The 21,884-nt window shown below is 50.7% G+C and overlaps 1 protein-coding gene across 1 annotated transcript in view; it reads left to right on the top strand.

Moving 5' to 3' along the window:
• Window positions 1-571: 571 nt before the first annotated feature.
• The window catches only part of LOC126018417 (guanylate cyclase D-like), a 44,439-nt gene continuing 23,126 nt past the window's right edge, over window positions 572-21,884 (top strand). The window contains exons 1-12 of the mRNA XM_049780558.1: window positions 572-597; window positions 2,660-3,312; window positions 7,642-7,925; window positions 8,996-9,350; window positions 11,070-11,154; window positions 12,416-12,512; window positions 12,706-12,834; window positions 13,808-13,888; window positions 14,994-15,170; window positions 16,334-16,490; window positions 16,738-16,887; window positions 21,050-21,198. Of these exons, the coding sequence (XP_049636515.1) occupies window positions 572-597; window positions 2,660-3,312; window positions 7,642-7,925; window positions 8,996-9,350; window positions 11,070-11,154; window positions 12,416-12,512; window positions 12,706-12,834; window positions 13,808-13,888; window positions 14,994-15,170; window positions 16,334-16,490; window positions 16,738-16,887; window positions 21,050-21,198 (2,343 nt within the window). The remainder of the gene's footprint in view (window positions 598-2,659; window positions 3,313-7,641; window positions 7,926-8,995; window positions 9,351-11,069; window positions 11,155-12,415; window positions 12,513-12,705; window positions 12,835-13,807; window positions 13,889-14,993; window positions 15,171-16,333; window positions 16,491-16,737; window positions 16,888-21,049; window positions 21,199-21,884) is intronic.

The raw sequence follows: 21,884 nt of genomic DNA on the forward strand, positions 1-21,884 counted from the left end.
GTGTGCGTAGTGCCCACGTGGGCTTGGCACTGAGTGGGGAGGGGAGGGCTAGGTCCTCTGGGTAGGTTCCTCCTCGCTTCCTCCCCAGGACCAGCATGACAGGAGCTGTCCGGGGTGCTGAAGGCATCCCCCCTCCCACTTCCCTTTCCTCTCTCCTCTCCCCTCCACATCCCCACTCTCCTTTCTCTTTCTTTCCTTCCTTCTCCTTTCCCCCTCTCCTCTCCTTTCTCATCTCCCCTTTCCACTTTCTCTCCCCTTTCCCTTCTCCTCTCAATCTCTTCTCTCTTCTCTCCTGCTTCCTCGCATCTCTTCTCTCCTCTCCTTTCCCCTTTCCTCTCCTCACTCCCCCTCAGTTCCACCCATTCCTCCTCTCTCTCTCTCATATCCTCTTTCCTTTTTGTGCATGGCTCCCCAGAGCACTGGGGTCTGAACAGATTAAATTTTCCAAGTGGCTTCTCTGGGCCCTTGGAGGCAGTGTGGGGATGAGCTGTGAATGAGGCACTCACTCCCCAGCCAGGAGACTTGGAAAGCTGAACAAGCATAGAACTGGGGAGCACACACTGCAACGACTATGGAGCCCTCAGGCAGCTGGCTCAGGTGGGCTGATGCCTGAGGATGCTGGTGTGGGAGTCAGAGGGGCCACTTGGAGGCAGGAAGCTGGTCTAGCAGTGCAGCATGGCAGGTAAGTTCTAGATCTTGCTCCAAGGAGAGGCAAGGAACAGACTTGGGGGCAGGGGATGATCCCCAATTTTGAGGCTGGGAGAACTTGGCTCTGAAGGATCCCCTATTACCCTTCCCTGGGTTACTAACATCCTATTTGTGCTGCAGCTAACTAAATATGTCCTAGTTCATTTAAGCCAGAATTTTATGGGGATGAGAAGCTCATGAACTCAGCTCCAAGTGTGTGTCCAGTTGCTGAGTCTCAAATGCTCCACAGGGGACTTGCATACACCCACGGTGCCCTGGAGGGACCTTGGCCATCCCCACTCTAAAGGAGGGGTTGGAACAAGGGACCTGGCCATCCTAGAAACTAAAGACACCTGTAGATTATTCCATTTCATGGGCCCTCCTGTACAGATGGTGAAACTGAGACAAGGCATTCAAGGGTATGTCTCCTCACAAGGATAGGGTTGGGCCATCTGGGTGAGGCATTCACATACCTCTCTGTGCCTCAGTTCCCTCATCTCCTCATCTGTCTTCAGGAGCAACTTAAGGCTTGAGGTCTTAGGGCTATTCATTTTGAAAGTGGGGACTCTTATCTTTAGCTGAAAGCTGTCTGGGTCCCCCATCAGCCTGATAAGTTCTGCTCCTCCATTTATTTCCGTCTCTGAGGGTGAGAGCCTCAGGGTCTGGGAACACAACAAAGTGATGACTTGCAGGAGCTTTGGGAAGCACCAGCTATGGAGAGGAGAGTGGGGGTGGGGGGGGCAGGGGCATTGACCACGGTGAACTCACCCCTCCAAGAGCCAGTGCTGTGGCCACAGAAGCTCAGCTGATGATAGGCATAATATAAATCCCTTGAATCATGTGTTAGAAGAGAAGGGTGCAGGGGACCCCAAGTAAGCAGTCCTTAGTGTGAACCTGTCTACCCCAAAGCATCTCTGGATCACATGGGACTTCTGCCTCTAGAGTTATTGTGGATGTTGTATTCTGGGGGAAGGGTATTGGGATGGAGTTCTGGGGGGTGTTGCTGGGATTGGGGAACTAGGATAGAGTGCTGGGGTGGGGTGTTAGAGTGGGATTCTGGTGTGGGATGGGGGTCCTGGGGTTGCTGAGGTAGGAGGCTGGTGTGGTGGTTCTGGGGACGCCACATGCTGTGGGTGATGTCGGGGGTGGGATCCAAGCCCTCAGTTGTAGGAGGGGGAGAGGCTATTCCATGTTCTCCCTAATGAATAGACCTCAGCACCTAATTATTTGTCCCCCTGTTTCGTCCTCGGGCGTCTGAGTGGAAAATCTCTGTCTGGGCAGGGTTGGGGGCCTCAGGAATGTTTGTGAGTTTGCTGGGAGTACCCTGAGCTGCAGGCACATAGAGGGAGCTGCCTCCCTCCCCTTCTGCTTCTCTGCACATCCTGGGATTCTGCAGCACCCTGTGGGGTCTGCAGGTAGGTGCTGGTTTGAGGGGAGACTTGGGAGCAAAGGAGCTCTAGCTGGAGGATGAAAGAAGGAAGGGTCTCAGGTGTTTCTGTCTACCCGGAAGGGATGTGGGGGTGTCTCTGTGTTACCTCTGCATAAAGAAGGGCCCACTTGTGGTTGTTACTCTGAGGCAAAGGCTGAGGGGCTTTGAGATCTCAGAGCTAGTGAGCCAAGGGGACTTGCTGGCTCTAAACCCAAAATCACAACAGGGCACCTCTGAGGTCATTTGTGGAACATAGAGGCTGTGAATTATGCTGGGGGATCCTAGGACCTAGGCTGGGTGTCCCCTGAGACCAGGTTCTGAACCCCTATGTTCCCCAAGAGGAGGTTGAAATACTGGGAACTGGTGTCACCTCAGAAGCAATCAGCAAGTGCTGACAGAAAATGCTGGAAAATGAACCTTGTCTCCCCCTTCCCTAGGATTTCCAGGGGGACTGTACTCTGAAGGTCAGTCCTGGATGCTGCCACATGAACAGATCTGCCCAGCTTGCTGGGGCTCAAGGGAGACTGCTTTCGTGGCTTCAAGGACAGCCTGCCGATGGCCTCTGCTCTCGGTGACACTTTGGGGGGTTCTCCTCTGGGCTGGCTGCTTCCTTGACTTATCCTGGGGGACTGGTACCTTCACTGTGGGGGTGTTGGGTCCCTGGGACTGTGACCCCATCTTTGCACAGGCCCTGCCCAGTGTGGCAGCCCAGCTGGCAGTGGATCGAGCCAATCAAGACCCATCTCTGGTGCCAGGCACACGACTGATTTCCGTGGTGGTTCCCACAGGCTGTGACACTCCTGGGGCCCTGGGCACGTTCCTGACCCACAAGGACACTGTGGCTGCTTTTGTGGGCCCCACAAACCCAGGCTACTGCCCTGCAGCAGCCCTGCTGGCCCAAAGCTGGGGCAAGACCCTCTTCTCTTGGGCATGTGGGTCTGTGCAGGGGAGCGGGGAGCTGGTGGCTACCTTGCCTTCAGCTGCCCACGTGCTGCTCTCTGTCCTGAGGTACTTCGGCTGGGCTCGCATGGCCATTGTGTCCTCCCACCAAGACATCTGGGTGGCCACAGCTCAGCAGCTCGCCACAACTCTTAGGACGCTTGGGCTTCCCGTGGGGCTGGTTACCTCCCTGGGACCCGGGCAGGAGGGAATCACAGAAGTCCTGCAGCAGCTCTGCGGTGTGGACGGCCTGAAAAGTAAGTGGGTGCAGGGGATCCCTCATCCTGGTAGGCAGCTATGCTCATCACTATACCACCAACATCTCTCTCATCCTGAACAGTCTTCCCCGAGGTCCTTATGAGACACTTGCTCTGTGCAAGACCTGGCTGCACCCTGACCAGAGACTGGCCCCCCAACAGGCTGTGCTCAACTTCCCATAACTTGGGGGCTTGTCCTGCTGATGCAGCTGCTCGGTAGCTTGGGGGAGGAATTTGCTTAACACGACACGTGCAGACTTTGAGTTCTGCTCAAGCATGAGCTATAGAACAGAGCTTTGGGTTTGCTTAACTCTTGTAGTGAAAGAAATAGAATTCAGCAGCACCCCAGGAAGGAAGTTAGAGTAGCACTGAAAGGAAGTTAGAGTCGTGCTTCATTTCTTGAGATTAGAATATGAGTTCTATGGATTGTTTGATCCCTCACTTCCTGCCATTGTCAGGCCTCACGGGACAAACCGGATGAACATGGTGCTGGTCGTCAAGGGTAAATTGAGGGGGGATGATATATGGGCTGTTAGGGCTTCCCCCCAAAAAGAGGCTTCAGCAGCTGGGAGAGGCTTGGGGCTGGACTCTAGGTCTAAGGAGGCCCTTTGTCAGAGGAGTCCTTCACAACCTGTTAAGAAAGCAGTTAACCACAGAGGCACAGTGGATGGGGTGTAGACAGGTGCACAGGGAGGACAGAGGGGCCCTGCTTTCCTGGGTTGTCAGATTATGGCTTGTGGCCATTTGGGAGGAGAAGATGGTTTAATGAGCCTCAGGAGGTTTCAACGGGAGAGAGGACAGAGCAGAAGGTGATAGAGAGGAATGAACAGTGCAGGGCAGAAGGGTGTGGAGGGGGAAGCTAAGTGAGCAGGGCTGGGAGCCAGGTGCATATCACCTATAGAATGGCTCTGCACTCAGCCCTCAGTGTTCCCGGGATGAATGCTGCCAGCTTTGGGGGTTCACCATGTCAACCATCTCCCTCCATACTTTCCTCCCCTTTGCTTCCTTATTCTTCCCTTCTCTTTCCTTCCTTTCCCTCCTTTTCCCTTTACTCCCTTCCACTTCCCTTCCCTTCCCTTCCTTTCCCTCCATTTCTCTTTCCTTCCCCTTCCCCTCCACCTTCCCTTTCCCCTAGCCCTTCTCTTTCCTATTGTTGCTGCTGTGATGGTGGGATGGAAGGGACCCCCAGCCCTGCTTATGGTGACTTCATTTTCTGCTTTGGAGCTCCCAGGAGATTGGAAGGTTATGTGTTTGGTGTGGGGATGACTCTGGCCATGGGATTTACTTTGCTGGCTATGTGCTTGCAGACAGGAGTATTGCTTCCCTTTAGCTGGCTTGCTAATGCACACCTGTGAGGCCATGGATGTCAGGGATTACAGTCAGGAAGCTGCCAGATCTAAATAACAGCATCCTTGCAATTTTAGCATATGTGGAAGACATCAGGAGTGAAACTCATAGCCTTATGCTTGAAAGGCAGAGATCAAGCTATTGAAATAGTCTCTGGGCTCTTCAACACCCTTTTCATAAAGGCAGTAAAGTTAGGTAGACTAACATTTAAGGCACTTGCCCTGCATGCAGACAATGCAGGTTTGATCCTTGGCATCCCATATGGTTCCCTGAGCACCATCAGGTTTGATTAATGAGTGCAGAGCCAGGAGTAACCCATGAATAACACTGGTGTGACCTATGCCCCCATAACAAACAAAAATAAACGTTTCAGGTTGTTAGAGTTGAAAGGGGGGTTAGGTGCTGGCCTTGCATGGGACAAGTGACCAACCTGGGTTGATCCACTGAGTCCCACCAGGAGTGACCTCTGAGCAGAGGAAGAAAGAAAAAAGCACAGAAAAAAAATAAAGAATGGAGGTAGAGAAAGGAAGGAAGGAAGAAAAAGAGTGAAAGAATAAGAGAAAAAGAAGAGAAAATGAAAGAGAAAAGTGAGAGAAAAGAGAAAAGAAAGGAAACATGAGAGAAAAAGAAAGGAAAGAAAAAGTGAGGGAAAGGAAAAAGAAAAACGAAAGTGAGAGAAAAGGAAAAGGGAAAAAGGGAAAAGCGAGAAAAAGAAAGAAGAAATAAAAGAAGGGAGGGAAAGAAAGGAAGAAAAGAAGGCAGGAAAGAAGGAAGAAAAGAAAAAAAGAAGAGGGGTCGGAGAGATAGCACAGTGATAGGGCATTTGCCTTGCACATGGCCAACTCAGGGTGGGCCCAAGTTAAGATCCCTGGCATCCTATATGGTCCCCAAGCCTGCCAGGAGTGATCTCTGAGCACAGAGGCAGGAGTAAACCCTGAGGGCTGCCATGTGTGAGCCAAAAACAATAAAAAAAATTAAAGAAAAGAAAAAGAGAGAATAATGAGAGAGAAAGAAGAGAAATGAAAAGATGAGAGAAAAAGAAAAGAGAAAGAAAGAAAAAGTGAGGGGAAAAGGAGAGAGAAAAGGAGAAAGAACAAAAAAAGAGAAGAGTGAAAAGAATGAAGAAGAGAAAAGTGAGAAAAAGAAAAATAAGGAAAGAAAGGAAAGAAAAAAAATAAAGAAACGGGATGTGGTGAGGAACACCAGGAGGGCTGTGAGTGACTTCCTGGGCTTAGGGGCTGAAAGTGAGGAGCTGGTTGCAGGAGTAACCCCTGGGCACTCTGGGTGTGGCCCAAAACAAATAACAACAACAACAACAACAACAGCAACAACTAAATCAAGAGCCAGAGGCCAGTTAGGGCACATTCTCTGCAGTCAGAGACAGGGGCTCCCTCCCTGCCCATCTCCAGTCTCCGTGTGACCTCAGGCCAGTCACTGAATCTTTGAGCGCAGAAGCCACCTCATCAGTGATCCAATGACATACGAAAGGTATATCGCAGAGCTCAGCCCCGCTATGCTCTGTCTCACCTCCAGGGGACCCCAGCGCCCTGTCTTTAAACCTTACCTGTCCTGGGGAGCAGCTTCTCCTTGTGGCCAGATGCAGAACAGCAAGTGCAATTCGTGGGAAAAGTCTACAGGAAATTGGAGGCATAGTCCTGCGTCAAAGGTTGCCCTACTTTGACTTCTGCCCAGCCCTTAGCAGAGTCTCGGGTTTAGCTAGGCTTTCACATGACAAAGGGTCTTCAGGTCTTGGGCTTTTTTCTGTTTTAGCAGCCTGGAGATGAAATCGGCTGCTTTATCAACAAGGGCCCATTTCTTTTGCAAGGGTGAAGTATTCCTATCTGCTTCAACCCCAAGGATGCCTCTTCAGGTCATAGTTGAGACTGAAGCAGATGATGAAGGGAAAAACAAAATGTGGCTCATCTGGGGTTGGAGAGATAGCATGAAGGTAAGGGGTTTGCCTTTCATGCAGAAGGACGTGGTTCAAATCCTGGCATCCCATATGGTCCCCTGAGTTTGCCATGAGCAATTTCTGAACATAGAGCCAGGAGTAACCCCTGAGTGCTGCCAGGTGTGAACCAAAACAAACAAAAAAAATGTGGCCCATCTATATACTGAGAGACTTGGTGAGGCCACGAAAAGGACAAAGTATTGTCACCTGCCACTTAAGGCTTCATGGGAGAGGCCAGGACCACAGCACACCCTATGGCTGATGGTTCTGTTATGGGAAAAGTGCAGAATCTGCTGATCCATGGAGATAGACCAGAGGTGGGAAGGAGCACACAGGCATTATTCCTGACTCTAAATTCAGGAGTCACTCCTGGAGGACTCAAGGGACCATTGGGATCTTGGGATTGAACAGGTTAGCTGAATGCAAAACAAGCACCCTACCTGCTGTACTATCATTACACTATCACTCTGTCCCCATCTATAATCTTAATGAGTGAAATCTATGGTATATGAATCATCTTATTAAAACAATTTAAATATAAAGGATTACAAACTTGGACCCATCTATCTGGCTTCAGATCTGGTTTTAATTTCCGTGGTTATGAACTTCAGGATTACTTAGCGTCCCTGCTCTGGCTTCCTTGTGTAAAGTCAACTTCAGGATAAGCACACAGCTTAGAACTATAGTTGTCGTGGGACTATTTTAGGGCCACATTGCAAACCATTGATAAGTATCAGTGGGTCCAGCAGGGCAGGGGTTGGGAAGCTAATCAGCTTTGAAGGTGGAAAGGCTTTGAGGACTTAGGGCCCCAAATGTCTGCACAGGTAGGAGGAGTTGTTTTTTGCCTCAGGTTTGTTGACTAGCTGCTGTTACAAAGGAGATGATGGGGGAAATTCCATTCCTTCATTCCTGGGACTCATGATGGGGTTCTGGGAAGGAGTTGAGGAGTAGAAGCAAAAGTGGGGCACCTCCAGAGTTCCCCTGTCTGAGGGCTCAGTGAAGGGTGTATGGTGAGCCCCCTCTGCCTGCAGCTGTGGTCCTGTGCATGCACTCGGCACTCCTGGGGGGCACAGAGCAGACCTTCCTGCTGAGCCAGGCACAGGCCCGAGGCCTTGTGGATGGGAGGCTGGTCTTTGTGCCCTACGATACCCTGCTCTTCGCCTTGCCCTACCACAACCGCACCTACCCTGTACTGGGTCCTGGCGGCTCCCTGCAAGAGGCCTATGATGCAGTGCTCACCATCAGCCTGGAGTCAGGGCCTGCAGAAGCTCAAGGTGCTGGTGGAAAGGATTCTGTCAGTCTGGAACCACAGCAGGTAAGTCACTGCCCACTCTCCCAGCCTAGAGTGTGGGGCTAGGGACTGGTGAGAGAGTGGGGGGTTTCCAGTGGGTCTGAACCCTCCAACTTTGGCCAGGACCTAGCTGACCTGGCACTTCTAGTCTGTGCTGATAGCCTGTGTTAGACGAAATTTCTCTCAGGGTATTTTCTCTACCTCTCTCTGAGATGTGTGCATCTGTGTGTGTGTGTGTGTGTGTGTGTGTGTGTGTGTGTGTGTGTGTTAGGTGGTGCCATTGCTCAGTGATAAGAAACTGATAGTTTCTAGAGGGATGGCAGGAAGGCAGATGCTGATACTTGTGTAACCTAGGCTCCTCTTTTTTTTTTTTTTTTTGTTCTTGGGCCGGCCTTGTGGGCACAGAATAGACCACACATGTCTAGTCTCTAGGGACCTCACATTCTGTTTGGTGGAGACTGACAAAGACCAAGACGCCTGATAGCAAAGTTAGGAGTGGTGATGCCATCAAGAAATGAACACATAATTGAATAGGGAGAGGGGCCAGAATGAAGCAGTGGGCGACAGAAGAGATGGGCAAAGATGGAAGAGGTGGCACTGAGTTCTGAATGATAAAGAGGCATCTATTGAAGGTCTTGGGGAAGATCAATCAGCAGGACAAATAACCAGTACAAAAGCCCTGAGGCAGTGTAGACTTCAGTGACCAGAGGAACTGCTCAGGATGAGTGGCTGTCAGGCGAGGCCTGAGAGTCTCTGAAAGTTCAGAGAGAGGCCTTACAACTTAAATCAATGAAGTGGGACATCAGGAGACATGTACCTTGCATGAGGTTAAGACCTTAAGATACCAAACACCACACATGGTCCCAAGAGCATGGCCAGGAGTCAATCTAAGCACAAAGGCAAGGTGTGTGTGAGAGAGAATGAATGTGTGTAGTGAGTGTGTGGTGTGTGTATGAGTGTTATTGTGAGTGGAGATTGGTAGTTGGGGTTATAATTTTATAATTTTAACAATTGATGCTATTAACAGGCCAGGACTCAGATATCTGAGAGCCTGAGCCACAGGGCTACAGGGTTAGAGGACCCTCTTGTCTTAGGTGTCTCCCCTTTTTGGAACCATCTATGATGCTGTTGTGTTGTTGGCTCATGCTCTGAATCACTCTGAGGGCCTTGGTGCAAGAGTCCCTGGAGCCAGTCTAGGGGATCATACAGGGGATTTGGATGTGGCTGGATTTAACCAGAGGATCCGGACAGATGAGAAAGGCAGAAGGCTGGCACAGTACGTCATCTTGGACACAGACGGCCAAGGAAGTCAGCTGGTCCCCACTCACATTCTGGACACAGAATCATGGCAAGTGCAGCCCCTCAAGCAGGCTATACACTTTCCTGGAGGGGGCCCTCCAACTCGGGACTCCAGCTGCTGGTTTGACCCTAATACACTATGCATGAGAGGTAATTCATTTCTTCAGCTTTCTATCCATTAATCCCTTCACCCATTATTTATTCAACCACTTATCCATTCATCATATACTTTAACCTACCCACTCATATAACTTTTATCCATCCATCTATTCATTATCCATCCATTCATCTATCCTTTCATTCATATACAAATCCATTCATTTGTTCATTTTTCCATTTATTTATTCATCTATTTATATACATGTCTATTCATCCATCCATCCATCAACTCTCTACCTATCCATTCACTCATCTATCTACTCATCCATTCATCCACTCACCTTTCACTAAGATTCTCCATATGGACAGTATTACTTGGGAATATGAACATATACAGCTAAACTTCATATTCTGGAGAAGATTAGATCCATAGTTGTCAGGTACCAGGGAAGACCAAAAGCTTTTCACAGCTGCACAAATCTAGAATATTCACAGACAACTTGCCTCAGTGGCACTGGCACTTGAGGCAGGCAGGCTATTACCCTCCAAGGCCTGAGTGTAGCTAGGGCATTAACTGTGCAATGGACAGGCTGTAAGACAGGCTCCAAGTGGGAACCTAGTAAAGGCCTGAGCAGTCTCTAAACTTACCTCTTGCAGGGATCCAAAGGCAATCTGGACTCTGGTTCAGGATTTTTTTTTTTGGTTTTTGGTTTTTGGGCCACACCCGGCGGTGCTCAGGGGTTACTCCTGGCTGCCTGCTCAGAAATAGCTCCTGGCAGGCACGGGGGACCATATGGGACACCGGGATTCGAACCAACCACCTTTGGTCCTGGATCGGCTGCTTGCAAGGCAAACACCGCTGTGCTATCTCTCTGGGCCCTGGTTCAGGATTTTTCTGGCACATCCATCACCCAAAGGGTCATGCAGTACCCTTCACTAGCTTCAACCATAGTTCAGACTGCTGTCCACTAGCTTGTGACCAGGCAAGGGGCCACCTGTCCCCTGTAGGTTCCTCTCCAGGGCACCCCCTGATATACCTCTCTTACTCACCTCTACCCTTCTCAGCCCCTGTCCACATGCTTTTGGGTCAGCCACATGCAAGACAAGAGACCTATCAGCTGTATTATTGCTCCAGCCCTCACAGGATTAGGTCTTAGCTTCCTTTTCTCTACAATTATGATACAGATTGTGCCATCTTCTAGGCCATGGTGAGGGGAAAACACATCAAGTCCTTAGAATAGGTGCTAGATAAAGGCAATATGCAGTATAATGATCCTTACCACAGTGGTGCTGCTGTTGTATCATCTGGACTTTACTTGGTCAGACACTTCACTTGGTCCCAGTAAAGTGTCCCCTCCCTGCCTGAACTGAGGAGTGGGAATTTCTGCCCAGTGTAAGCAATTCTCACCTAACAAATGAACGATAAAACAGATAGTAAATGACCCATTGTGGGAGGCATGCAAGGAAAAAATATAAAGCAAGCAGAAAGTTTCATGTTCATGACTTGGTCCTGTGCCCAGTGGTGTTCTCAGTCTAATGGGATGGGCCTGGCACTAATGGAATGGGACCAGAACAGGATCTATGGGGTATTGGAGACCAAGAGTCTATGGTGAGATCTCACACAGCCAGACATAGTGTCAGTCTTTGTGCATGGTGAGGCCTTCAGCCTCCTGCTGGGCAGGGTCCTGTGTCCCCATTTCCCCAGGGTGAGAGAACAAGGGGACCTTCATGTTCTTTCATACTGTTATCATTTATCTCCTTCCCCCACAGGTACCCAGCCCCTGAGCAGCCTCCTGGCTCTGGTTCTGGCCTGCGTCCTGATGCTGGCCGGTGGAGTCCTCACTTGCCTTATCAGGTGAGACCTGGAGTGTGTTCTACTCCCTGAAGATGGGGTTTCTGTCAGGGATGCAGAGTCTCATCAAACTGAAGGGACTCCTGGTCTGCTTTGCATTCCTGTCTATTCAAACATCCTGGACAAAGTCCTCACAGCCAGGGTGCCATAGAAGGGTCCACCTGGGCCTTGACGCCTGGAACCTCAGACAGGATGATCTCTCCTGAGCATCAGGCTGTGTCTCTGTATGTGAGGGCTTAACATGAATGACATGTAGTGCCCCTTCTACATCCTCCTTTCCCTTCCTTTCCCTTTGCTGTTAATATTGAGTGCCTAGATATGGTGCTGGCTGGGACACAGTTTCTCAATTTACCAGTTTCCCACCACCTTTGCTGTGTGTCAGCTTCCCTTGATGGGGTACCCCACACATACATCCTGGTTGTGCTGTTCACACACCTATGCACAAGGCCTGCACACACCTGGCTGCCTACTCCACACTTTGGTGGGTAGTAGAGTTGACAGGATGTGCTTGGTGCATGTAGGTAACAGTGTAGTTCAGACTCAAGGACTTATGCTCACAGGACAGGTACTTTGAGCTTCTGAAAACACTCCCCCATGCCCAAGACCCTTCAGTTTTGTTGTTGTTGTTGTTATTGTTGTTTTGGGGGGTCTCCAAATTAATGCAGTGCACTCAGGGGCCACTCCAAGGAATACCCAGCAAACTAGGCAGATGGCTCAGAGGCAGGGCCTGAAGATGTAGTAATGCTCAGACCCTGTGGTGTGGGGGACCACAAAGCTTCCCATTAGAGTTCAGGGCTCACCTGATGTGCTAACGAGGCTTCTGGTACCAGGAATGAAACCAGAATAGAACACTTGCAAGGCTGCACCCTAACCTCTGCACTATCTCCCCAGCTTGGGCACTTTTGCATTGAAAAAAAAAAATCTTTCTTGGGTCTCTAAAGTCTCTGTGTTCCCTGGCCCTGGCTACTCCAGGAGGAGAACCCCTTTCTGTTATGCTCACCCCAGCTATAGGCTCCAGGACATCTTCCAGAGTTCTGGAAGCACTGAGGCAGGTCTAACCAGACAGGGGTGTTCTCGGTTGGGGTCCAAAGCCTGGATGGGCTCTGCCTGGAGCTTCTCAGCCTAGGTGGGGGCAGTTGGGTACGCAGAAGGGAACAGGAAGGGGAGGGGGAGGCTCTGGGGCAGCACAGGTGGTGATGCTTGCCGATTGGGGTCTGCAGCACCTTTTCCCCTCCTCTGATCCCCCTATTTCTCTTGGCTTTAGGATTGGCATCCACCAATTGCGCCTGGTTCGGGGCCCACACAGGATCGTGCTGAGCACCGAGGAGCTCACTTTTGTTCATCAGCCCCCCAGCAGAAGGGTGGGGGATGAGGGGGTAGGGTGGGGTAGGTGGTTTTAGCAGGGCATAGGGCAGTGTGGCATGGTACAGGAGGGAAATAGCATGGTGGTTATGGCAGGGCATGGTGGGTGGGGTCAGGACCGGGTGGGACAGGGCAGGGCAGGGATCCCCTGAGCCTGTCAAACCAGGCTCCTAACATTGTTGCCCTCTCCAGAGGCTGCATATGGACAGCGCTAGTGAGTCAAGGAGCGTGGCAGATGGTGGAAGCCTGAGGTCGGTGGCCCAGGGGTCTGCAAGGAGCCTGCCAGCCCCCCAGGAGCTGCCCAATGTGGCCTTATACCAGGTGAGCCCTCTACCACCTCCATGTCCAGGCTGGGGGCTGAGTCCATGTGGGAAGCTGAAAAAGCTGGAAATATTTTCTAGGGCCTCTCTCCATGTATTTCCTGTTACAGAATAGGAAACTGAGGCCCACAGAAGGTCAATGACTTCCCTGGACTACTAAGCAAATGGGTGGCAGGGCCAGATGAAGAAAACATGCTCAGTTCCCAGATCCCAGCCTGAAAGGCTCTGACTAGAATCTTGTCTGGTAGCAGCCTCCTGATACCTCTCAAGGCTGGGGTCTGGTCTGGGTCACCCTCCTGCATGCTTTGGCAGAGATCCCATGTGGGGGCAGTGCCCAGCCCAGCAGAGCCTGTAGGCTGAGGTAGATAGCCAGCCAAGAGGGATTCTAACATCCTTCATTCTCAACTAACCCTCACTGCTGATGCACAGGGCAAAGTGCTTATACCAAGCCCTAAGGCTCTTGCTTTTCTCTACATCTCCCCAGACAAATATTGGCTTCTTGCTGAAGGCAGATTCTCCTTGCAAAGCCTGGGTTAGCCAGCAGATCATTGGTGAGGCTGGGTGGTGTGGCCCAGTCAGTGCCAAGGGCAAACATCTTGTCCTCTAGGAGCAGCAGCTTGAACTGAACTGGGGACAGAGTTTTCTTCTGATGTGCTCCTCCCCTCATTTCACTGGCTTAAAGTGTTGGGGTATCACTGACATTGGGTGACATTGCTTAAAAGTCACCAGCTTGTCAGCCCACATGATGGCTCTGTGGAGCTGAGCCATGAGGCTTAGTAGCTGACCAGAAATCTTGTGCCTGAAGTCATGGAGCTGGAGATGGGGAACTGAGGACGAGGACACGGGTCAAGCGAGGATTCACTCTGTGGTTCACATGTGGCTGGCTGGGGGAGAGGGCATTTCTGAGGTGGAAGCTGTGCTGATCACTCACGGTGGGCACAGCCATGAGTAGACTCAGGCTATTCCTTCAACAGGGTGAGTGGGTGTGGCTGAAGAAGTTTGATGTGGGCACAGGCTCCGAGTTGCGGCCCAGCTGCCTGGGCCTTCTGAGAAAGGTAGGCTATCGGGGGCTTGGTGGGAAGATGGGGTGTTGCCAAGAGTCCCCACTGCCCGAGCTTGGTCCCTACTCAATGAGGAAGCTTCCTGCCTGAGTCCTAGTTATAACCACCATGGCCACATCATGCACCAGCCATTCCAAGCTGCTGCAGCATTCCATGTGGTCATCACCAAGACCCCCAGACAGCAGCTCTGCCCTCACTGTCACCACTAGCACCAGCATGTTCACAAGGTCTTTACCTATATCCCCCATTCTTCCATCCATGTCACCAGTCCTCATTGAACACCACCTATGACCTAGCCCAGACTAGTTTTCACATGAAGGGGATATATATATAGAGAGAGAGGGGGGGGGAGGTTTTCCTCCTTCAGGGAACTTCAGTCACTGGTCTTCAATAAATCCTACAGAATTGTCACCATCTTGAGAGGCATGGTGGGTTAGAAACAGTAGGGAGGACCTCAGATAAAATCCTGCTTATGTGGACTCTCAGTTTCTTCTAAAATGAAGCTAAGGTATGAGGGAGGTAAGACTGGAGAGACAGTATAGAAGTAAGGTGCTCATTGCATTTATCTGTTTAACCATCCATCCATCACCTGACTAACCACCTATTCTCCATCTAGTCAGCCATCTACCCACTCATTCTCTATTCATCCTTTCACTCATTCTCTATCAGTCCACCAGTATATTCACCACCCACCCATCCATCCACCCATTCATCCACCTACTTACCCATCTACCCACTCATCATCTATTCATACATCTACACATCCATCCCTTCACCCACCCACCCACCCACCCACCCACCCATCCATCCATCCATCTATCCACCCACCCATTCATTGATTCATCCACTCACTCATTCTCTACCTATCCACACATCCAGCCATTCTTTATCCATTCATCCATCTTCCATGCATGCATGCATGTATTCGTCGATCCATCCATTTTCCATGCATCCACCCACCCTCTACCCATTCATCCATCTATTTCTTGATATCTATCTGTACTCAACACTGTGCTAGGTGCTAAGATCTGGGGTAGATTGTACCTGGTTCTGTCTTCAAGAGGTTCCTGGGAGCTGCTAGGAACTCTTGCCTCAGCAGATGCGGGAGTTGCGGCATGAAAATGTCACCACCTGCCTGGGTTTCTTCCTGGCTCCTGGATTCAGTGCTCTGGTGCTGGAGCACTGTGTGCGGGGCAGCTTGGATGAGCTGCTGAGGAACGACGCTCTACGGCTGGACTGGACCTTCAAGGCCTCCCTGCTTCTAGATCTCATCCGAGTGAGAACCCTACTTGGGCCTGGAGTTGGTGTGGGTGTTGGTGTTGGGGGGGGGCATCATGAGATAAAAGTGGCTTAGAATTCCCAGGTGGGCTCTTTCCAGTTGTTTAAGAAGATCTGAGATTGGATAAAAAGGAACTATTGTACATCTATACAGTGAAATACTATTTAGCCATAAAGAGAAATTTGCTGGTAGGTGGAGGGACCTGGACTGCTGCAGAATGATCTCTCATATGTGAGATATAAAGAAACAGTGGTGGGGGCTGGAGTTGTAGCCCAGTGGTAGGGCATTTGCCTTTCACAAAACTGACCCAGAACAGAAGTGAATTTGATTCCCAGCATCCCATATGGTCCCCAAGCCTGTCAGGAGCCATTTTTGAACATAGATCAAGGAGTAAACCCTGAGCACTGCCAGATGTGGCCCCCCCGCACAAAAGAAAAAAAACAAAGTGGTGGAATAGCAAATACTGAAAGACAGTGGAAAACAAAGAACATGAGAACCGGTTTCAGTAGGAAACAAGTCCTTGAGGGGGCTGGAAAATGGGTGGGGTGTGGGGAGCCACGGTGGGAAACCCTATGTGGGAGAAAAATTTAACCTGGAGCAGGAGGTGGTGCTGAAAGGTGGTGAAGTGTTATTTGTGAAACCCTATCAGCAACAGTACTGCAAACCACAGTGCAAAACTTAAATGGAAAAAAGTGTCTTTCCTAGAAGCAGACACCATGGTGGGAGGCAGATGGGGCTTGGGAGGCATTGGTAGAGGGGAGGATACTAGTGAAGGTATCAATGTTGAAAGGTTGTATGCCTGAAACCCAATCATGAATAACTGTAATTTCATGGTGACTGTATTAAAAAAATACTTTTTAAAGAAAATCGAATAGGGGCAGGAGCAATAGCACAGCAGGTAGGGCGTTTGCCTTTTATGCGGCTGACCTGGGTTCCATTCCCAGCATCCCATATGGTCCTCTGAGCCTGCAAGGAGCGATTTCTGAGCGCAGAGCCAGGAGTAACCCTAGCACCACCAGGTGTGGCCCAAAATAAAACAAACAAACAAAAAATCTAATAAAATGACAAGGAGACAGTGAGGAGAGAAGGATAGGATGGCTTTCTGAGAGGACCTGAGGTCCTTCCTCCTCACAGGCTCCTGGATCCGCTATGTCCTCTAGGGCCTGCGCTATCTACACCATCGCCACTTCCCTCATGGCCGCCTCAAGTCCCGGAACTGTGTGGTAGATGGACGCTTCGTCTTGAAAGTCACTGACTATGGTTATGGGGAGCTCCTGGAAGCTCAGCGTGTTCCCCGTCCTCACCCAGCCCCAGAAGGTCAGCTCAGGGGTGACCAGGGCTGTAGCTGTGGAGGGGGATCTCTATTTAAATGGGGTGCTGGGGGGAGGTCTGGAGAACTGTGTGCTGGCATGACCTGAGACAATGATGTTTCTGGGCTGGAAAGGGGGGGGTCGTCCTAGAAGAATCTTCCAGTTCTGGGGCTCAGCAGAACACCATGACCTTCCCCTGTGAATCATGTGGTCAGAACAGAAGGACGCACTATGACCTTTCCCTATGCTTGCAGAGCTCCTGTGGACGGCTCCGGAGCTGCTGCGAGAGTCTGGGGTGCCTGGGCAAGGTACCCTCAAAGGAGATGTCTTCAGCCTTGGCATCATTCTGCAGGAAGTGCTGACTCGAAGTCCTCCTTACAGCTCCTCAGGACTCTCAGCAGAAGGTACCCACCCCCCACACTCCAGCCTGCCACTGATTGAGCTCACATGTGCTCATGAGCTCTGGGCCTATCGGAAGACCCAGGCCTGGTCAACCAGGAGAGCTGAGTTTCTTCAGCCTAGATCCAGCATGTTTGTCAGAGTGGGGATTGCCCACTAATGTCATTCCATGAGTGTGGGTGCCAGAGCTCTCTACCCAGCAGTCTGCCCAGCCAAGCTCTTTACCTAAACAAGGCCCATCTTTTGGCTCATCTGCTACCTCTTACATAACTTAGCATACAACCCTCACCCTCTCAGGGCCCTGAGCTTTTGTCTTTAAAATGGGAACCGGCTCTGGAGATGCAGAGATAGTACAGTGTGTAGGACACTTGTCTTACAAATAGCCAACATGAGTTTTATCCCCCTGAGCACTGCCAAGAGTGCTCCCTGAGCAAAGAGACAGGAGCCAAGTCTTGAGCACTTCTGGGTGGGGCTCAAAACCAAATAAGAAAGCAAATCAGATCTTAGGGAGGGCCCAACTGTGTGCTTTGCCTGAGGCTCCATCTCCAGTACCTCATGGCTTCCAGATTAGTGCTCCAGATTCCCAAGTATAGAACTGGAAGAACCTCTCCTGCTAACATTCCCAAAACAGACATGTTGGAGTCCCAGAAAAACTACACTTAGACATGTAGCTGTGTGGTCAGGCTGCTGCAAGAGGGTGTTTAGTCCGCTGCCTGGTGGGCACCTTCTCAAGCCTGTGTGTCTCCACACAAAGGAAGGAGACTCACTCTCAGCACCCCCTGCTGCCTGGTCAGGGGTATTTTCCCTCCGGATTCTGCTTCATGTCTGAGAGATGCTCCCATTCCCTTTCCCGTCCCCTGGGTAGTTAGCTGTACCTCTGGAGCCTGATGGGATCCCTCTACAGCCTCTCCACTGCCCCTGGGTCTGTCCCACAGACACACCCACCTCGAAGCCCACAGTTAGAGCCTCCATAAGGCTCAGTTACCCCCTCCCACCCTAACCCATGATCTGGAACTCGGGGGGCAGGCAGAGGTCAGCCCTACATCCTCTCTCCACCAAAGCACAGCTCTAGAGTAATGAACATTCCAGGCCCTGGATTTATGAAGTGGGGGAGCAGCAAGAGGGGGCTCTGTCAAGCCATTTGTGCAACACTCCTCCACTCTTGCCCCCCTGCTCCATCCGCCTGTGAGAAGGAGGGACCCCAAGATGGGGCCTCCCACATGCCCCCACCTACCTCTGAAAGGGAAAGGCCACTCACAGGGCCTTTTCTCCCAAGCTAGGGCTCCCTTGGTGCTAAGGGCAAGGACAGGTCCTGGTATCTAGAGCCCTCTAGGTTTCTACAGTCAGTTCAGGAGCCTGGGGAGTTGGGGGGACTTTCCCTGGTCTTGGGGAGCTTGGCTTTGAGGGCTTCTAACCTAAGCCCAGCTCTTACCAGTTCACCTCAGCACTTTGTACACTTACTTTTGGTTTCCTTCTCTGTAAAATGGGAACCAGAGGTGGGGGGGGGCAGGGAAGAGTCTACAAAATGCTGGTATATAGCAGGCACCCAGTTAGTATCAGTGAATAGCCTTAAGGGCCTTAGAAGCCCCATTGGTGAAGATGTTGGTGAGGGACTTGCTGTCTCCAGGGTGTTGCTCTGCAGCACTTGCCCTAATGTGGCTGCTGTTTCCAAGGTGACCTTAGTGGGGTTCAGTGTGTGGCAATGGGGCTACCCCCACCTAAACTCCAGAGTAGACTATGGCACCTCCAAGAGCCTGCCAGTCCCCTGGAATGGAAAAAGCTGGACCAGCTAGGGCAAGAGACAGGGGGTTCACTTCCCCCACAGCCCCATCTGTAGCCCACCCCTCCCCAGGCCCTGCCAGCAGCAATGGGAAGGGGCCCCATAGTCTGATCTGATTCCCATATCCGGGGCGAGGAAGTGACCCAGGGCAGTATCTGTTCTGAAATCAGCCACACTTTATAAAATGGATTTGTATTTTACTCATCCCAGCCCCCTGGAAATACTTTTACCAAAGAGTCACAAACGTGTGTGATGTTTTATCGATTCCATCTGCACACGTGCAGCTTCCCAGACCCCTGGGGGCTGTGTGTCTGGTGCCTGCAGCTCAGGATCCTGGGGTGGAGGAAACTCTGCAGACACAGAGAAGAGTTGCTTTTGTGAACCAGCCCTCAGGCTGTGGGCCCCCAAAGAGCCTCAGTTTCCCTGTCTGTGAAATGGAATAAGGACTAAGGACTCTGGCACGTTTCAAGCAGGGAAGCCAGGAGAGAGGGAGGATGGGGAGATAGAAATGGGGGAGAGAGAGGAACAGAGAGGTGGGAATCTAGACAAAAGTCTCACCACTCCCCAGCTCCTCCTTCCTCACCTATGCTGGGTGCTGGGTCCCCTCAGAGCAGATGAATGCCTACCCCTATCATGGCCCTCTGTGGCCTATACTTGTGTCCTCCATTTTTTTTAACTGAAGCCCTTTTTACTCTTTTTTAAGCTGAAGACTGAGATGATAAGGCCCTGGTTTTCTCTTCTTTCTTTTTCTTTCTTTCTTTCTTTCTTTCTTTCTTTCTTTCTTTCTTTCTTTCTTTCTTTCTTTCTTTCTTTCTTTCTTTCTTTCTTTCTTTCTTTCTTTCTTTCTTTCTTTCTTTCTTTCTTTCTTTCTTTCTTTCTTTCTTTCTTTCTTTCTTTCTTTTTTTCTTTCTTTCTTTCTTCTTTCTTTCTTTCTTTCTTTCTTTCTTTCTTCTTTCTTTCTTTCTCTCTTTCTTTCTCTCTCTCTCTTTCTTTCTTTCTTTCTTTCTTTCTTTCTTTCTTTCTTTCTTTCTTTCTTTCTTTCTTTCTTTCTTCTCTCTCTCCCTCCCTCCCTCCTCCCCTCCCTCCCTCCCTCCTTCCCTCCCTCCCTCCTTCCCTCCCTCCCTTCCTTCCTTCCTTCCTTCCTTCTTCCCTCCCTCCCACCCTTCCTTCCTTCCTTCCTTCCTTCCTTCCTCCCTCCCTCCCTCCTTCCTCCCTCCCTCCCTCATTCCCTCCCTCCCTCCCTCCCTCCCTTCCTTCCTTCCTTCCTTCCTTCCTTCCTTCCTTCCTTCCTTTCTTCCTTCCTTCCTTCCTTCCTTCCTTCCTTCCTTCCTTCCTTCCTTCCTTCCTTCCTTCCTTCCTTCCTTCCTTCCTTCCTTCCTTCCTTCCTTCCTTCCTTCCTCCCTCCCTCCCTTTTCTTTCTTTGGCAAACTCAGTAGTGTTCAGGGGTACTGGAAAGTAAAGCCAGGTTGGTAGCATGTAAGGGCTGACCTTTTGACCTCCAGTCTTCTTCACTCTGGTTTCTGCACCACACATGACCATTCTACCCTTTTTTCAGATGGGGACTCTGAGGCACATTTGTGACACATGAATGAATGCTCTGGAAGGCCCTTTTGGAGCCAGCAAAACTTTTATCCTGGCCCCTGGCCCCACTCCCAAGACTGTGTTCCACCAGTTCTTCTCAATTTTCTGAGGCAGGGGGTGGGGTTCCACCTGACAACAGTTATATGGGGATACTGAGGCACAAAGTATTCTGGCTCTGTACTTTGCAGAGCCAGAATAACATTGCCTTTGTCCATACTGATGATCTTTCCCATGGGGCTTGAGGACAGGAAGGCTCAGGGCTCCACTGTCTTGGGAGAATGTTGATGATAATGAGAACAAGTATAGTAATGAGGACAATGTCAACCAATTTTGCTTCAAACTTGTGAAGAGTTGGCACCAATAGCCTCTAAGGAGTGAAGCTGGGCTAATGGGCACCAAGATGGAGTAGTTACTTCGTGGGAACCAAATAGCTAACAGAGTATCAGCATTTTCTCGAGGTCTTGGGGTGTGAACAAGATCCAGCTAGCTGCCAGAACTGACACCCACCCTTTTTTCTAGAAGACTCATTTCACAAAAAGGGATATTGAGGCACTGGCCATCAGAGCCAGGTACACAATGATTGAGAGGTAGAAGTGAGACAGTCTGCATGATAGGAATCCTTCTGAGACAGAGCTAGGGAAATGGCTTTATGTCCAGGGCCAGTCCTCCCCAGAGAACAAGTAGGACTCTGGAGACGGAGCCTCCCTCTAGCACTGCCCTAAAAGCCCACCCTTTCTTCAGCCCTCAGGTTAGTCCTTTTTCACAAGCCCTGTGTGCCCTCAGCCTGATGATTCTACTCATTGCAGAAATCATCAGGAAGGTGGGCTCTGCTCCTCCGTTGTTCCGGCCAATGGTGTCTCCGGACCATGGGCCTTCCGAGTGCATCCAGCTGATGGAGCAGTGCTGGGAAGAGGCTCCCGAAGACAGGCCCAGCCTGGACCACATCTACACCCAGGTTGGTGGTCCCTAGAGGAGCTGGGGACATGTCAGATATGGTTATTCTGCTCGTTCACCTCCCTGCCCCGTGGGAGCCACAAAACCCTCTGCAGAGAAGCTGTAACAAGCTCCCACATCCCTAAACAGCGCCTTCCCAAAGTCTAGTGAGCTCTTGCTTGGTGTTTCCTCTGTTTCACTTCCACCTCGGCCCTTCTCAGAGAAAACAGTTTTGTGATGTTGGGTTTGCAGGGGTGAAATCAGGCACAGAGTGGTGACGGGACCTAATTGAGGAGGTGAAAGATGTGACTAGATTATTTTTAAAAAATGTTAAGTATTTTATTTGAATACCATCTTGCAGCTAGGACTTTAGTTTGTTTGTTTAGTCTAACTGTTTTTTTTTGGGGGGGCCACCACACCTGGAGGCGCTCAGGGGTTACTCCCGGCTATCTGCTCAGAAATAGCTCCTGGCAGGCACGGGGGACCATATGGGACACCGGGATTCGAACCACCTACCTTAGGTCCTGGGTCTGCTGCTTGCAAGGCCAACACCGCTGTGCTATCTCTCCGGCCACTATGTTGTTTTAGTTTTGGAACCAAAGCCAGTGGTGCTACAGAACACCAAGGATCACTCCTGCCAGGGCTCAAGGGACCAAGTGCAGTGTTGGAGATCAAACCCAGGATAGCTGTGCTCAAGGCAAGCACCTT

This window comes from Suncus etruscus, chromosome 9 (genome assembly GCF_024139225.1).
Source record: "Suncus etruscus isolate mSunEtr1 chromosome 9, mSunEtr1.pri.cur, whole genome shotgun sequence".
In the NCBI taxonomy this organism is placed as follows: Eukaryota; Metazoa; Chordata; class Mammalia; order Eulipotyphla; family Soricidae; genus Suncus; species Suncus etruscus.